Source organism: Sminthopsis crassicaudata, chromosome 3 (assembly GCF_048593235.1).
Source record: "Sminthopsis crassicaudata isolate SCR6 chromosome 3, ASM4859323v1, whole genome shotgun sequence".
Classification (NCBI taxonomy): domain Eukaryota; kingdom Metazoa; phylum Chordata; class Mammalia; order Dasyuromorphia; family Dasyuridae; genus Sminthopsis; species Sminthopsis crassicaudata.
The window spans coordinates 247,743,385-247,762,595 of record NC_133619.1 but is presented as its reverse complement, the minus strand read 5'-3'; the positions used below and the strand labels follow the sequence as shown (position 1 = coordinate 247,762,595).

The following is a 19,211-nucleotide window of genomic DNA, read 5'->3' as shown; positions in this document are numbered from 1 at the left end:
TCTTCACCATATATACTGTGGTGAAGACAGACCAATTCCTTTTACAGACTCACTTGTTCCTCTTCAGGATACTGACTTTAAGATATGTGAAAAGATCCTCTGATTCCAGAGAATAGTTTGTACTTTAATTCCATGGGCTATAATGGGAAATGGAAGACTAAATACATTATAGAACCAGCTATTTCCCCTCCTAACTTCCTCTTCCATCCAAGCATAGAGACCCAGAAATATGCCTGTGACAAAAATGAAAACAGTCATCAGACTTGTTATAGTACTCAATAGTTTACAAGCAACCATTTTCTCCTTTATGCTGGTGAATCCTGATTTTTCTACTATACTCACTACTCTTCCTACCTTTCTCTATTTTTGCCAAGAACACAATTATCCTTCCTAATTCATAATTCGGAAAAGTTAGACTCAATTCCTCATTCTTCCTTCCTTCCAATATCTATTACCACATCTTAACAATTTTACTTGTGTTATCATGTTTATGATTTTTCTTTCTGTTCTGTTTCTGCCCACTCTCATGGCCAAGCACACTGGTTTAGGCTTTCATCACCTCACTCCTAGAGTTTGATAATACTTTCCTTCTAATGACAGTATCTCCCTGCATCCAAGTTTCTTTCCTTTCCTATGTATCTTACAAACAGCTACAGTGATTCCTAAAACACAGCTGACCACATCAGTCCCCTGCCAATAATTTTTGATCTTTCCCTATAGCTCCAGTTTAGCATTTGAAATCTTTCACAATCTGCTTCCAGTCTATCTGTCCAAACTTATTGCACATTACATACCTTCATTCACTCTATAGTCCCACTAAAGAGCTCTATTTACTCTTTAACCTACAAAACTCTCTATCTCCAATCCCCATGCCTCTGTACAAGATGAATCCCAGGCTGAGACTGCAAGTGCTTGCTAAGTCCTTACAAAGTTCATCTCATTCTACGAGACCTCTCTTGATCCCTCTAGTGGTTAATTCCAACTCTTAGAAATTACACTGCACATATGGAGATTGACTTGATTACAAAGTAGTTTTTTTTTTCCCTTTCTTATATTTGGTAGAATGTAAACTCCTTTGAGGGCAGAAACATTTTTTCCCTTGTTTTTGTATGCCTAGTACACAATACAATGCTTGACACATAATGGATAAATGCTTAGAATTGCCTCAAAAATTGTTTTTATGGAAAATAATGAAAACATGCTTTATCTTACCTATAAAATAAGAAAGGAAACAAGAAAAATCTGCTTCCTCTTTTCTTGTATATTGTTTTCCTTTTAGAAAAAATATGAATGACTTCTGGATGGAACAACTCATTGTATGAAGGGAGAAAAGCTGACAAATATTCAAATTTTCAATAATAGTTAATAAAAGAGAGAATATAACAAAAGGAAAGATTTCTTGAAATGTAAAACAAATGTAAGATTAAACCCAATCATAAATGAAATGAGGCAACTAGGTAATACAGAGGATAGTGATTGGATCTACAATCAGAAAGACTCTTCTTCCTGAGTTCCTGAGCTTCAAACATTACTAGTTGTGTGACCCTGGACAAGTCACTTAAATATGTGCTTCAGTTCCCTCATACATAGAACGAGCTGAAGGAAATGGTAAACCTTTTCAGATACTTTGCCAAGAAAACTCCAAAAAGGAGCCATAAAGAGTTGGACAAGACTGAAAAATGAGTAATAACAACAATAATCATAGATGAAAAAGTTATCCAAATTTTTTATCTCAAGTTGGAACTTTCTTTGGTAGAGAAAAACAAGTTAAAAAAAATATGTCAGCAATGAGAAGTTCAAAGTCTCAAACACATCTTGAAGACTAGTAGCCATGGTTTGTGATTGAAAATGATTTGAAATCAAAATATATATGTTCCTGGGCTGTTATATTTTATAACAATAGAATGTGACTAAAGCAGCATGACAGGGGCATAGTGAACTGAGTTTCATTAATGTTTTATCACTGTACTCAGTCTTTGCAGTATCATTTTTTAAAATAAAGAATATTTCTTGATATTATAATGCAAAGTAAGTATTTTACTTTAAAAGAGAACAAATGTCATTTTTAAGGATTTAGTTTAAGTTGTCTTCATTAAATACTACTAAGACTCAACAGCAAATTATACAAAAACAATAATTTCCCCAACAATAATGTGAAGATATACAAAATGCTAGTTAAAATGAGCCAGCCTGCTAATTTAATCTCCCTCACATCCTGTTCATTACCAATACTGCTTAAGTATACTGAGAATGACAGAAGTGGCAAATAAATTTATATCATATATCAATGATCCTTAGTTGTGTTTTAGATTCCCTTAATAAGATCCTAAATAATGATTTAAAATTACTTATTTCACCAACAAAATTGCCTGAAGTTAGTATATTTGGCTTTAATGAAATTTTATGTTTAAAGATAGGCTTTAAAAAAAAAGGGGGGGGGGCAAGCAGTCCTTTAGACTTATCTCCTAAAACTTAATATAAAATATAAAAGAGTTTATTTCAAATAGTTTAGACTTTCAAGGTATAGTAAAAAGAATCCAGAAATATCATCAGTCACAAAAGAATCAAAAGGTTCAGAATTTAAAATGTAAATGTAAATACCTACTTTAAACAAGCTTACATGAGGAGGCTTTAAAATATGGCTAAACTTCTTTAATTTAGATCAACTAAAAAAAGAAGGAATTTCAAAATATTTGAAATGCTTATCATCATGTGGAAGTGACTGCTTATCACTGGAATTACTTAAATTCTCTAAGGCTTGTGGAATACAAGATCTAGCAGGTCTGACATGAGGCTGGAAATATAAGGGACATAAACTAGACAAAAGCTTATTATGAGGACCAAAGTGTTCTCTGGAAAGTATGTGTGGAAGATAGGGATGGGAGGAGGAGATAATTACTAGATGGTCAGTATCTGGGTATATTCAGCTAAATAGAGCCCCATTCACTATGTTGAATAACTTCCAACACTTGAAAATTAAAAAACTAAAAATACCCAAGTGAAACTAAATACATAACTGGGGAACAGGGATACCCCCAGCTAATGTAGAGGTAATCCAGCTACTGGGGCAAATTTGTCCTTGATTATGCTTCAAAAATGTGTGTATGTAATTCTGATGGATGTAGAATTATATTGGCTGATCTCATAATAAGGACAAGGCAATGTGTAACCTCCCAAAAATTTTTACTATATTCATTGACTTATCCAATACCATTCATTCACAAAGACTTGTGATAGATACTGAAGTCGATGAAAATTTTAAATTAGACATAGTCCTTTGTTAAGTCCCATTGGTGGAATTTATATTTCATCAATGGAACAGGACTTATGTATATATATGAAGACAATATATAATATGAAAAGTTCAGAGAGTTATGTGATATTTGCTAGACTAGATGAATCAAAAGCTGGAATTAAGGTTGCATGGAGAAATATCAACAATCTCAGACATGCAGATGATACCATTTTGACAATAGAATGTGAAGAGGAATTAAGAGATTTCTTGATAAGGGTGTAAAACTTTATAAAAGCTAGAGACAGCATGAAATGACATCAAAGCAAACAAACAAAAAACACAACTAAGATTTTGGCAACTGGTTCCATTATTTTCAGAGAAATAGAGGGATTAGAAATGGAAGTGTCAGATTTTATATTCTTTGGTTCAAAAATCACTGCAGACAGCAGCTGTAGCCATGAAATTAGGACTTTTGTTCCATGAAAGTTAAGCTATGAGAAATTTGGATAACTTACTAAAATGCATCACTTGTCAACAAAGGTCCATATAATCAAAATTATGGCATTTCTAGTACCAGTGCATGGCTGTGAAAGCTGCACTATGAGGAAAACAAAGAAAGCACTTCAGAATTGACACTTCTAAATTGTGATGCTGGAAAAGTGTGTTGAAAGTCCCTTCCTTGAATGGCAAGGAGATCAAATCAATTAATATAGGCTATTTACTAAAATATCAAATACCATAACTATATATACTTTGGTCAAATGGTGATAAAACAACTCATTGGTAAAAATGTTTCTTGTTAAGAAAGACTGAAGATAAAATAAAAAGGGATTGCAGAGGATGAGATAGCATCATAGAAACAATGAAGTGAATTTGTAAGACCCCCAAAAGATAATGGAGGATGAAGGGGACTGATGTGCTTATGGCCCATGGCATCACAAATAGTCGGGAATGACTGAACAACAAAAACATGTGGAAAAGAGAAGGCTGAAGAGAGAAAGAGGGAAATATGAGAACTGTTTTCAATTATGTGTGGACTAGAAGAGCCAACAGACTTGCTCTACTTGGCCTCAGGGGCTGATGCTGGAGGACGACCAGAGGAAAAAACCTCTCTCACCAATGAAAGCTTTCTAAATGTCGAATGCACTTCACATGGAGACTAAATAAGTTCTCTCTCACTGGAGGATTTCAAATAGACAAATATTGTTGGGCATATTGTAGAGAGGATTCTTATTTGGCTAAGGGTTACATGGACAAAATGGTCAATGAGTGATCTTTTTAAAGGAAGATAATATTGAAAAAGATAAAAGTCAAGGATATGTAACTTGGAAAATACCTACTCTAAGGAGATCAGGTAAGGAAAAGGCGTCAATGAACGAAAAAGAGAAGGAAATGTTAGAGGGGCAGCAGAACTAAGAAAGTGATTATCTCTGAAGCTAAGGAAAGTAAGGAAGGCATGATCAGTAATGTCAAAAGCTATTATTAAAAAAAAAAGTTAGGAAAAATATAAACGGAAACAAAAGCCTTGTTAATCTTTAGGATCTCAACTTTAGAACGTAAACTCCTTTCCCCTTTTCTGCTTCAGGCTAAATACCAACTCTCAGACATACATACACCCTTACCACCATCTGGGGTAACTTCTCTAACTCGTGCATCTCTCATTTCTTGGAGGCTAATGCAATTCTGCTTTGCTTATAGAACACAGCAACTTCTCTGAAGAGGGCATGGAATGCTAGATGGCTCTGTCATCTGTAATCTGTAATCATTTCTTAACAAATCTAACCAATTACTAACAAAGAAACAGACTGCTTCTAGGAAGCAGTAGATTATGTCAGCAAAAGAAAAGTCCTGGCAGGTTCCAAGAAGTGATTGCTGGGCAGGAGAGTCATTTGTTATTATATTAGTTGGTGATGGCACCTCATAAAATAAAGACAAATAGAGAATTCTATTTCTGTAATGACACCAATAGTATAATAGAAATGATGGAAGAGAATTATAAGAATCCCAATGTTTTAGTCCCTCTATAAAAATCAACTTAGCTGCTAGAACTTTACATATATGAACTTCTCAACCAGTGATCAAAAAGAAGACACACTTTAAAAAAACTGAACAGAATGAATCATGACATTCTTGCTACAGACAAAATCACCTGAAAGGAAGTTGAAGCTAAGTGGAAGAATGCTCACAGATTCTCTCTGGAAGGGAAAATATCCTAAGTTCAGAAGCAACTAGAAAGATCATTTCATGATGTATTTGGTCTTCTCTTATCACAGGATTCCTAAGTATTTGTCAAAACACCACCAACTGCAGCTAATGTACAACATCTATTGAAGAAGCAATAAAGAAATTCAATAAAATGTTTCATAAGATGCTCTAAATTAAATAAACATATGCTTCCAAGATTCAATAATTTCAATGTTATGGCATCAAAGTTAAGATAGTAAAGTCAGACAAAAAGATAGTAAAGTCAGAACTAAGGAACAAGAGACATGAAAGTGATGACTACTCAGAATCCAAAAGCTCTCTGCCACACATATTGGGGGGGGGGGGGGAAGAAGGAGTTTTGAAGATCAGGAAGGCACTGGACATCATGAGTATCTAATTTTTAAAAAATGAAACTGATTTTAGTGAGCATTGACTACCTCAAAACTGCCTTAAGAATCCGAATCAGGAGTATCTGAAAAATCAAGATTACTGACTTATATGGGGGGAAAATGTCAAAATGAATACAGGACTAGAAGGATAAAAGTGACCAAAAAAATATGGTATGCAAACCGAACTCTAACTTGATCAATGTAAATAAGCTATTCCTCTGAGGGGAAAACAGTGGAGGACAGGAGAATGGCTAGAAGAAAAATGACACTGAAACCAATTACATCAATTTCATATAAAAATTTAACTGATGTACATCAAATCCTATAAGTAACTAAAAAGAGCTTAAAAGCCACTTTTACTCAATAATACTTGATCTACTTGTTAGGTAGAAAAAGAGAACAACAACAACAAAAAAAAAGCTCATAAAACAACAAAAGAAGTGAGAAGAAAAACAAATTTGAAACCTGGCAAGAAAACCATCTAAACAAAATCATTCTAAAGATTTAATGATGAAATCATAAGAGTAACAGAGAAAAATGATTTTTAAAAAACACCTCTTTTTATCATAATGGTACATCCTGTTATTTATTTGCTAATTATATAAAAACATTATATCTGATGGAGGGAAATATGACTTTAAAGTTTTTTCTCTAACAAGCTGTTTCCCATAGACCCACCAAATTTATACAAGATTTCCTAAAAAACTTCTTATTCAAAACCCTGGTGATTATTAATACCAAGTAAGGCAAAAAATCAGAGAGACATATATTTGATATTGACATGTTTGCTATCCTCAGGCAAGAGATGTAGTCCCTAAATTTAAGAACCACAACTTAAGCTAAAGAGGTTTCCTTTTTATATGGTGAGGCCTCTCCCCAACCCCCTCCCCCCCCAATTTGAGAATGATTAAGTACTGATTATATCAAGTTCTAGAACAAATATATAAAGTTTCTTGGATGGAACACTGCCTGGACCAGATTAAAATGAGAAATATTTAACAAATAAATACTGCTAATTTGGAGTTTTCTAAGTCAATATTTTAGAAAAGCACTGGTAAAAGGATGCCATCAAAGCGCTATTTGGGAAAACTTGGATAGTCAATGGACAGTTTGAGTGAGTACTGCTTCATCTATATACTTCCCCATTCTACACTTATATAGATAAGACATTAACAGATGGGCAAAAAATAAAAGTTATGTGTTCTTATTGGAAGGATCTGCCAAAATGATAAGATCATAGATTCACTGGACTATTGCGGGGAAGGGTTCAAAGTGGAGCAAGGAAAGGAGAAGGACAGGGGTAACAGGGGAAATAGAAAGGAAGAAGAGAGAGAAAATGAGTATAAAAGGAAAACTCAACTTAAACTAACTAGATTAAAAGAGTAAATTATGAGTAAAACCAGTATGAATTAGCAAAATTTTGCCATGTACAAGGGACTCAAGTGCTTATATACTGAGAAAGCAACACATAACATTTTTATGAAGACCTTTTTATACGATCAAAAAAATGAAAATGAAAATGTTTTTACAGAAGTATTCTTATTTCTTCAACTTAAATAGTTAATATTTCAAAGCAAGCTTAGCACTTTATAATCTTAAAACCGCAAATAAAGATGTTAGGAAACATCACTATTCAATATCATGGCTGAAGTATAATACATTTTGCCTTCTGAAGCATGAGATTTCTATTTTCCAGAAAATTCTTTCTCACAACTGGCAAGCTAATGTTCTAAGATGTTTAAAAATATTAATTAACCTAAAATACATAAACAGAACTAATGTGATAATTGTTCTTTCCACTGATCTGGAGAAATCTGTGGACAATCTACTCATAATCTACTAACTGAAAAATAAAAACTTTTTTCTTTTAACTCAATTTCTCTTTTTAAATCAAGTATTTAAAAAAAATCACAACAATTTTCTAAAGAAATTTTAAAATGTCTTCTTTTCTCTTGTTAAACTTTACCATTTATTATAATGCTATCTTAGGAACTTCTGAATATAGGTTGATTTCTCCCTGGTATATCATTATGACTTGTATGATTTTCTTCAGTTTAGCTTCATCTTAAGTAATTTCATATATCTAGATCATGATTGGATGATTATTTATGAATCACAAGCATGTAATTCTTTGCCATAGCATTCTCTGTCTAATTCTCACATTATCATGGACTATTTTGTTTCATTAATGTCACTGCTTCCTTTCCCTACTTTAGTGAAAAATGGGAAGCACAAAAACACTTTGAAGATCAAGGGGTTAATGGACCTACATATACTTAATTGCAATATTACTATACAATAAAGAAACCCTTCTGTTAAATATGGAAGGGAAAAAGAAAATTTTAACTTTAGTTGTTATATAGATCTGGGAAGAAAGTTAACTGAAAAAAAAATCTGAAAAACAAAACAACAACAACAAAAATCAAGGAATAAATTAAAAATACAAACAACTCAAATCCAAAGGATAAAGACATCAAACTAGTCGAATGTTAAATTTCTCTGTGATTAAAAAAAATCTTTTAAACAGAACCCTAGTACAACACAGCATGAATATAACACTATCTTTAGGATCTCTCATGAAAGAATGCTTAGATTTTGTACTTAATTCCACTCATAGGTGTTATACAATAAACTATAATAATAAAATTCCTGGAAATGATTTTGTAGTTTGACATCTAGCAAATTATTTTTTTTTATAAAGATTATGAAACTGGAATTTGAAAGTTTAATCCTACAAACTAAATTTCATTTTTTAATAACCACGTGAAAATGGGATTTAGCTTAAAAAGGTTATCTTATCTTAGACTGCTCAAAATAGGTATTTAATATGGAATTGTTGAACTGAAATAAGTTTTTTCTCCTAGTTTAGAGAAATTGATAGCCAACTGAAATTTCTTGAAAATTATTATAGTGAACTGAATCCTAAAGAAATAGCTATTCAACATACATTTTTTTCTAAGACGTGAGTATTTAAATTTAACTTGATATCAAATTGAAAGAACATTTATCATTTGGCTGGGAATATGGAAACCTGAGTTTAAGTTAACTAATGAACTATATGTTCTTTAGTAAATAATCAAAATGTTGTCTGTTTCCCTATCTATAAAATAAGAAGTCTGAACAAGACATTCCATGATACCAACTTTCAGCAGTTTTCAAGCTTTTGTCAAGCCAGCAAATATTAATACAAAGTAAAGTAGCAAGAATTCTTTGAGTAATTGGAGTAGAAGAGAACCAGGGAGGAGAACAAGGATGTACAAAGTATTTGTGTTAAATTTATGGAAAACGTTATATAAAATTTTCATTCTTTTTAAAGCATGGAAATTCTGTGTGCTTCAACTATTACAAAGATTTGGATACATGAGGGGAAAAAAATGGCTGTATATATGGATAGTCATTGTCTTATTAACACTATTATTATGAATTTTTTCTGCTTGAAAATGATTTTGACTATCATGAAAGCAATTATGGGGGAAAAAAACTTGGACATAACAGATAATCTAAGTATTTTATAGATACAAAAGTCAAAAAGAAAAAGCAATGAAAATCAGGGATAAGTCAACTTCTAGGAAAGGATGCCTTTAGGAAAGACTACTACAGGTTTTTTTTTTTTTTTTTTTTTTTTTTAAATCTCTTAGCTGCAGCCTAAAATTTTCTATTTTATCCTTTCAATTTGAAATTCATTTAGATTAGCAAGCATTTTTAAAAATGAAAATCAAATACTTCTAGGAGAATTAACTCTTTAAAATTGGCAAAGACTTTACCCAGAGGTAACCAAAGTCTGGAGATTTGGGAAGAAAATAGGTAATTTTAAAGAAAAGAGCATTTTTGTGAGATAAGATCTGAGTTCTTGGGATAAAGTTCATAACTGTGGAAAAAGGAAGTATAGAAAGGCAAAGAGGAGAATGTTAAACTTCACTTCACTTCATTGAAATTTTGCTTAGGGCAAAACCAAGAAAGGGGGAAAAATACATCTTCTTTACCATGTGGCCCTCTGCTCATAGAATTATAACTTCAAAATCAAGAATTATAATAATTTAAGTACAATATGAGTTAAATAAATTCATGTGGATCTGTCTGGTAACCTAACTACCATTTATAATATTGATTTCATGAGAAATGTGTTATTTATTGACAAATTCATGGAATAATAATAATATTAAAAACTTGAAACAACACAGCTAGCTTGTAACATGGATGCTTGTGCTATCCTTCAAAACCAAAAGGGGTTTTACATTTATGCTATAATTTCTTAATAATTTAATAATACATCAAAAAACAAAATTGAATTAAAATAAAAGTTCTTACCTTTAAAGTCATCTCTAGGGCCTTGTACTTCCTTCTTGTTCATTTTCCTATCAGTGCAGGAGTTGTTATGGGCACCTTTAGAGTTGTTTTCAAGGTAAGCTGAGCTGGTTCCTTTCTTGGAGGGATGAGGATCACAGAGTTTTGCATTAATCTTATAAAGCTCGAGGGCCTTAATAGCTGCTGCATTGTTATCCATACGAAGAAAAGTTGGACAGGAAGCACAAAACTCATTCGTGCAGACCTCATTTCCACAGCCCTCAGTTAACTGGTGGTAGTAGCGTTCTATTAGATGCTTTGCAGCTGCTCGCTTCCTGTACCAAACATTCAAACAGTAAGCATAAAGATTAGTATGGCGTTCATATACAAAGCTCATTCAGATTTTCAGCAAAGCAATAATTAGTGAAGCACGATCTGTGTAACATTTTAAAAGAAATTAAGAAAGTGTAAGGTTTCTATTTTTAATCAAAATTTTGATTATCACTGACAAAATATTTGTTGTTATCAGTAAGGTTAAATTAAAATTTACTAGCTTTTAAGATATTTCATTTAAATAAAACATTTTATATTTTATTTCATTCTTGTATAAAAAGGTGTGAAGAAATATAAATTGTTAAGAATAAGGAATACTTAATGAAAATTACATGGATCCTACCTTCCGAAGAATGCGTTCATATTTTTTAACATATTTTAAAATGGGTCTATAATTAAAATTGTTTAGATTTCACAATAACTACTTTCTAAAAATTTAAAAGTAAAACTCTGCTTTCCCTTTACCTAAAGACTATCTTTTGACTGCAACTGTTTATAAATACCACATGTAATTGGCTAAAATTTTATAAAATGTAAAAACAATTAAAAATAATTTTAAAAAATTTAAATCTAAATTTTATTTTTCATATTTATTTACTACCCTCCATACATGAAAATATCATGATAGGTAACTGTCTATACTAATTCTAATCTGAAAAGAAGTGGTTGAGTTTCAAAATTCAAAAAATACAAAAAAATTGTATGAAATACAATTATGAAGCCTATTACTAATAGTTTAATAAATTCATCTCATATTCTATTCAGAGTTTATGAATGTATTGGATGAGCTAAAAAAAAAAAAAGAGGGACTATATATTCTACATATTTCATAAACTTCAAAGGAAAGTGGGCATTTACCACTAATGTTTGTACCAATAAAGGTTGGATGGTCATCTAACCTAACCCAATGGGTTACAGAAGAGATTCCTGAATGGGAGAGTTATCTGGGCTACATGAAGTCTAAATCTAAAAATCTAGATTTCTAAACTTAAAATTCTGTGATTGTATGATTCTGGAAGAATAAGGCTGTAGAGACTACTGAATAAAGAAAAAACATTTTATTATAGCCTACAGACTCTCCACATTTGTGGAAAAAATAGGGTACAATACGCTAGGAGATATACAGAGACAAAACTAAATATAAAACATGTATAGTGATGTGCTGACCCTCCAAGAGTCAGCTTTTTTGATTTGTTTTGGTTTCTTCCTGGAGAGAGGGTGAGAAATAGTAAAGTGTTTCAATGTCGAGTACCCATACAAAAACAACAGAGGTACAACAATAGTGAATTATATTGAATAAAAGGTATATGAAGAAAACCATGCATTTCAAAGCAGGATTTTATTGTAAAGCTTACAAGACATCCTATCTCACAGACAGGTAATATAACATTCAAAACCAAATCAAATTTATTCTTCTGTTCTATCATGAAAGAAACATGCAGATTTGTAACCTATGATTCATGCCAAAACAGTTAACAAAAAGCAAGGGCAATGCACAATAAAATGGGGTCAACAAATGCTCTTACTTTCTGCAGATATAAAAAATCAAATTATAGCCACACACATTTTACTGATCCCATTTTAATAAAAAATAAAAATTAAATTGAAAAAAAATCCTATCTATATCTCTCTCCACTAAAATTCATTATAAAGGTTGATAGAGAAACACATTAAATAATAAAGATTTTTTTTCCCCTACACTCACCAAAATATCCTTTGAATACACAGTAGTCCCAAATGTAATTTTATACAATATCAATTATTCTTAAATTAGTTGAATAGTGCCAAGGAAATCTTATGAAAAACTCAAGAGCTATTTTCAAGTATTAATGGGTTCCTCAGTGTCAGAGTGGCTAAGATGACAAGAAAAAATAATGATAAATGTTGGGGAGGATGTGGAAAACTAAGACACTAATGCATTGGTGGTGGAATTGTGAACTGATCCAGCCATTCTGGAGAGCAATCTGGAACCATGCTCAAAGGCCTGTGTATATCCTTTGACTCAGTAGTGCTGAGTCTGTATCCCAAGGTATATTGTATACAGTATACTGGGTCTGTATCCCAAGGAAATCATGAAGGAAAAAAAGGAAAGAAAAGTACACACATGTATAAAAATGTATGCAGCAGCTCTTATTGTCATAGCAAAAAATTGGGAAAATGAATAAATGCCCTTCAATTGGGGAAATCACTGAATAAGTTATGGCACATGAAAAAAATGTTCTATTAAAAAATTATGAATAGTCTGATTTTAGAAAGGCCTGAAAAGATTCACATGAATATGCTAAGCAAAACAAGCAGAACCAGGAATACACTGTATACAGTAACAGCAAAATTGTGTGATGATTAAGTATGAAGACTTGGTTCTTTCCAGCATTTCAGTGATCCAAGGCAATCCCAATAAACTTTGCATAAGAAAAGACCATCTACATCAGAAATTATGGAGACTGAATGTAAATCAACACATGCTATGCTCACTTCATTTTTCTCTCTCTCGTGGTTTTTTCTTTATTGTTCTGATTTTTTTTCCCCAGCATGACTCATAAAGAAATGTATATTAAAAAAAAATAAAATAAAAATCAATGAATGTTTATAACCAGAAAAAAATAAAATAATAAAAAAATAAAGTGTATCTCAGAAGATTTTTCAATTTTAAACAGGCAAAATTTAATCAGATGCCATAGTGATCATTTTGAGAATCCTCTTTATGTAGAGCAGCACAAGCAAATTAAGTATCTGATAGGTAGAATAGAACTCCCTGGAAAGCAAAGCTTTAGAATACTTATATAGATGTGTTATGTGTTATTTTTCAAAAGAAATCTAGAAATAATCTACCCTAGTAATTCCTAAATCATGAACTCATTAATACATAAGCTTTCAAGTTTTGTGAAGCCAGTCAAGGTAATACATAAGCTTTCTTTTTTTTATTTTCCAAAATAGTTCCTAACTTTATAAGCAGTGTGGCATAGTGGAAAGAAAAGTTAAATAAGGAGTGTGTGGTTCTAGGTCCATGATTAATCCCTGAGTCTCACCTTTCTCATCCATAAAAAAGGAAAAAAAGCACCTATAATGCTGACCTCAGAGGATATCTCTGAAGAAAAAGGATAATATATGAGAAGCACTTTATAATCTTTAAACATTAAATAAATGGCGGCTATTATTATTAGTTTAGAGAAAGAAAGTATGCCCAAAGCATTATTCATATTCATATTCAGAATATCACAACCTAATTCATCTAGGAAAAAACTGACATTTTCAAAAAACAAATTACAACAGACTTCTAAAATCTAATTAATTTTGAGATTATTTAAAGTTTTAATAATTTATAATAAACAAAACTATCCATTTATGTACTTGGATAAAGTTGATAATGTAGCACCATGAAGAAGGAAAAATGAAAAAGAATTATGGAATGATAGAACCAGATCTGGGTAATATATATATTCTATTATTATAAACATGGTTTCACATAAGTTTGTTAGTGATGTAATTTGTCTGTTGACAATATTCAGGGCAGCTAAGTGGAAAAGTTCATAGAGTTCTGGGTCTGGAATTAAGAAGATTTATCTTTCTGAGTTCAAATCCAGCCTTATATGCTTATTTACTGTATAACTTAGACAAGTCACTTAACCCTGCTTCCTACTCTGAAAATGAATTGGAGAAGGAAATGGCAAACCACTCCTGTATCTTTGCGAAAGTCAGATATCACTGAAATGACTGAACAATGACTACTAGGAAAATTTCTTTTGAATGATTAGGGAAGTCACTGGCAAGTCTCCAAAGTATTCTACACCTTAATATAACCAGCATAATGTTATTTGCAAATAAGAGCATTTGAGAACTTTAAGTAGGCAAAAGAAACCACATTTTTGTTTGAACATTTCCCAATATAACTTCCAAGAATACCTTTAGCAAGTATCTTTGTATTTTGTTTTGTTTGATATTGATAATTAAAGGAACAATTGAAATTTTTTTTTTAAACCTCTCTACTTATCAGGAATTCTTTCATGATCTTAATACCTTGCTAAAGTAAATCCTGAAATTGGCCAAGTCAGGGGCTTTTTATAATCAACAAACAATAAACAGTAATATCCTGTGTCCTCTACCCATCAGTCATCTGATGCTCCACAGAAAAGCATTTGTAAGGAAGGGAAAGGAAAAGGGGATATTACTAAGTGCTTACTATGTTCTAGGCACTGTAAGTATTTTACAAATATTATCTCATACAATACTTTACAATGACCTTGTGAGGTAAGTACTATTATTATCTCTTTTTTACAATTAAGGATAGTCAGAGGTTAGGCAGTCAGTAATTAAAGAACTTGCCCAGGGTTTCATAGCTAGTTAAAAGTCTGAAGACAGATCTGAACCTAGATCTTCCTGATATATAATCTAATGTTCAATTCACTGTACTACCTAGATCCTCATTTATAAAAGTCTTATAAAAGACATCATGAATATGTGCAGATAATTCTTATCAAAGTATAACAATAATGATAATAAGTGACATTTATATACTGCTTACTTTGTGCCAGGAATGTATTTAAGTGGTTTACAATTATTACCTCATTTAGTTCAGAATTTGATGATAACTTCAGGATCACAAATCTGAAATATAAAACTGCATTAATCTTTTCCTTTCTTTTGGAATTTGTTCCTTACTGAAATATTTTAAAATTGATTCCTAAATGTCTTAAATATTATGTTGCTGCCAGCACTAATTTTTTTTTCCTGTACTTTTGGTTAGATCCATGTTCTCTTCTTGCCAACTGGTATTGGCAAACTACATCGGTGCTTGACAATTATTATTGGTATATGATCGATGGTAGCTCTATTATGGAGCAGAAAAAAAAATCAAAATAGAATCAATTTAATTTTGAACTCTTTGTTGCCCTCTTTCATTAAAGTCTCACTTTTTCCTCCTGTTTTCTTGAATGATACTGTTCCTAATCTTCCATTATTCTAATAGTTTTTATTTATTTATCAAATATCTATCATTTTCCAGAAACTCTGCTAAATGCGGAGGACAGATCTTTGACCTAAATAAAGGACATTACTTCCTAATGGGTTTATTGGCTAAACTTATTGTTGAACTCTCATGACATTATTATGAAGGTTACTTTTTTCATGGTTCCTTTAAGAAGTGGAGATGATCATAGTTGATACTATGCTATAGTATGATACTATACTGCTAAACATCAATGGAGAAAGCCACACAACCTTCTGTCTGGGTTCATTAAAAGTATACAATAACTAATCTTAAACTGAGCCTTCATTGCTTATTACTCTTCACTGACTGATTCTTTATCTCACTTTCCAAAATACAAATTCTAAATCTGCTTTTCTCTTAAGGCATTGGCCACAATGCCACAAGGTCTACCTTCATGCTTCACTGAAAACGTTGAAGTCATCCATTGAAGGAGGAGGATGTGTGATTGTTATTTACAGAGGATCCATCACCAGCTTTTTTTTCTTCCCAATTCTACTCTTAAAATTACCTCTTCAACCTTACCATCCCACTTCAGTTCCACTCATGGAGGAAAAGGTGATCTTTTTTCAAATATAATATCTGTTGGCCAATGTCCTGTCTCCTTTAGAAATTTTCCTTTCAATCACTATCCTTTTTTCTCTTTCATTTTCAGTTTCTCCTTTCTTTGACTCCTGTTCTGTTTCCAAGAGTGCTTTCAAAAATCTTCAACTGATTCTATAATATCCCTAAGTTACTTCCCTATACCTCTCTACTTCTCCCAAACTCCTGCAAAAAGCTCTCTATGGATTGCATCAAAATCACTTAATAGAACTGATTTCTCCAAGGTTACCAATGATTTAATTGTCGAATACTAACTGCCTTATTTTTCCCTTTCATTCTTCTTGAACCTTTTATAACATTTGATGCTGTTCACTTTTCTAGACACTAGTGCCCTCCCTGGGTTTTAGTGACACTTTCATCCCTTCATTCTCTCCATAGCTTTCTGGGCAATCTTTTTAATTTCTTTTGCTGGGAACAGCATAAATTTCTTTTCTATACTTTTGGTTACGCCAAGTACTTTTCTTGCCAACTGGCACTGGCAAATTCCATTATGATATCAGTTTATGATATCTAATTATGTATATGTATACAAATACATTTGGAGGCATGAATATGCATATGTGTTTAGTATTTGGAGAACTAAGAGTAATTTTATATTTTTAATTATTTCATGGGCTGCCACAAAAGAAGTTTTATGCAGTTGGGACCAGCAATGAGATTCTCAGGATTTAAGTAGGCTGAGCCTTATATATTTTAGTTAGACTAGGACAGTCTTTCTAATTTATTATAACCTACCAGAAGGCATTGCTGGGATAGCCTTCAAGAATCTAGGAGTTATGTCCAAGTCACAATGTGGCAAAAGAATTTGTGAAGAGAATTTAGTAAGCACTAATAAATGAATTTTTTATTGGACTACAATGGACTATCTAATTAATTTCACAGAATTTTGTCAAATAAAAGCTAAAGATAGATGGAATAAAACATCATTTAACAGGCACATGCCCTGCTAAATAAATAGATATTTAACAATATTCAGCATAACAAAATTTAACTCCGGGACCCAGGGGCCCCTCCCCCCCTCTGAAGAAGATAGGAGATGGGGGTAAATATCCAGGAGCTTCTCCCAGATCCTCAGTTTGAGAAAGGCATCCCAGAAATTTGTTTCAGCTTTTCCCATCTGGCTAACTTCCTACATTTCATGATCTTCAGAAATATAACTGTAATAATAAGAAATCAACTCAAACTCTCATTTTTTCAGATCATATGTATCATGCCCTGTCAATGGGTAATCTCTCTCCTTCCCTACATGCTTCTCCCCCACAGGAAGGATAGGGATTGTTTTAAGCTTTTCTTGGTATCACTAATAATTACCTCAGTGCCTAAGCCCTAATAACTTAATGCTTATGGACTATTGATTCCTAGGTATCACAGCATGTACTTCAGTAAGTTCTAACTGACTAGTTGACTTAGATATAAAGGATGAAAAACAAATTAGAGAAGTAGGCAAGGAGATACCTTCCAAACTATAGTTAGGAAAAGAAAAGATTAGATGAATCATGTTCTTCAGTTCTTGTAAGATAGGTGATTGACTAGATACACAAGATGAGACATACCACATTTTTAGAACGGCCAATGTACGAATTTATTTTATCAAACTGTATTTAGTTGCTTTAAAGGAGTGCTTTCTAACTTTCTTTTTTTGGTGGGGATAGCAAATAACAAAGTGAAAGCTATGAGGAAATAATTACAAAGGAAGAGTAAGGTTAACAATAATGATGCCAAAAATAGAGGACAAATGAAACATTTAAAGCATCATAGGAAAAAATTCAGAAGAGGATACAGACAAACAAGGTTAGTACTGGACTGCCATATAAACTTAATATGTATGGTGTCCCAAAATCTTAGTGCAGTCCTAACCTTTAATAACTTAAAACAATAGTAAGAACTTTTGAGATATCCTGTATACTTAAAAAACCAAGCTGAACAGAGATTCTCAGGATAATAGAGATTCCAGCCCCAGCAAATAAGAATAGGCCTTGGGGTAAAGTGAATCAGTGGCAGCAGTGGCAGGGGCTGTTTCCAGAGCTCTCATCCCACAGATAGTAAGCAGGTCACACAACTGGCCAGAAGGCACTGACAGAGGTCTTCTGCTAACACTGAGGCTGGCCTCTGTTGCTTTGCCCATCCTCACACCCAGGCTTAGGCAAGAAGAAACCCTAGCACCCCAGAACGGTTACCCTCCTCATAGTTCCAGGGCAGAAGAGTGCTTATGGTCACTCAGACCAGGAGAGGACTACATACACCTCTTCTTAGATCACACCATCTCAGAGGAACTGAAAATTTACAGATCCCTAAACATACCTCTAAAAAAAAAAAAAAAAAAAAAGTCTCAGGCTATGGAAGAGCACAAAAAAATATTGAAGAAAACTAATAGCTTAAAAAAAAAAAAAAAAAAAAAAAAAAAGAGACTAGGTTACATGATAAAGAAGATACAAAAAAATCAATCAGGGCAACTAGGTGGTGCAGTAGATAGAGCACCAGCCTTGAATTCAGGAGGACCTGAGTTCAAATCTGGTCTCAGACACAACATTTCCTAGCTGTGTGACCCTGGGCAAGTCACTTAACCCCAGCCTCAGGGGGGGGAAAAATCAATCAGAAGAATGCTTTAAAAAGCAGAATTGGCCAAATGGAAAGAGAGGCACAAACATTCAGTGGAGGAAAAAAACTCCTTAAAAAATAGAATTATCAAATGGAAACTAATGAACGTAAGAATTCAAAAAACAATAAAACAAAATCAAAAGAATGAAAAAATAGACATGAAATATGTCATGATCCCAGAGGAAAAGACTGGCTTAAAAAATAGATCCAAGAAAGAAAAAGTAAAAATTGTTGGAGTATCCTGAAAGCCATGATCAAAAAGAGAGCCTGGATATAATCTTTCAGAAAGTTCTCAAGAAAAACTGCAGAACTCCAGAAAGAAAGGGTAAAATAGAAATTGAAGGATATATCAATCACTTCTCAGGAGAGATTATAAAATGAAAACTTCCAAGATTATATATCCAGAATCCCAACAACAAGAAAGAAAGAATTCAAGTATTGTGGAGACAGTCAGGATAATGGAAGATTTAGCAGCTTCTATATTAAAAGATCGAAAGTTTTGGAATATGACATTCTAGAGAGAAAAGGAGTTCAGATTACAGCCAAGAATCCTCCATCCAACAAAACATTATAATCCTTC

The 19,211-nt window shown here is 32.5% G+C and overlaps 1 protein-coding gene across 6 annotated transcripts in view; it reads right to left on the bottom strand.

Moving 5' to 3' along the window:
• The window catches only part of UBE3A (ubiquitin protein ligase E3A), a 106,326-nt gene that overhangs the window by 38,271 nt on the left and 48,844 nt on the right, over window positions 1–19,211 (bottom strand). For all 6 annotated transcript variants that reach the window (XM_074300330.1, XM_074300329.1, XM_074300328.1 and 3 more), the window contains one exon: window positions 10,138–10,448. In XM_074300330.1, the coding sequence (XP_074156431.1) occupies window positions 10,138–10,448 (311 nt within the window). The remainder of the gene's footprint in view (window positions 1–10,137; window positions 10,449–19,211) is intronic.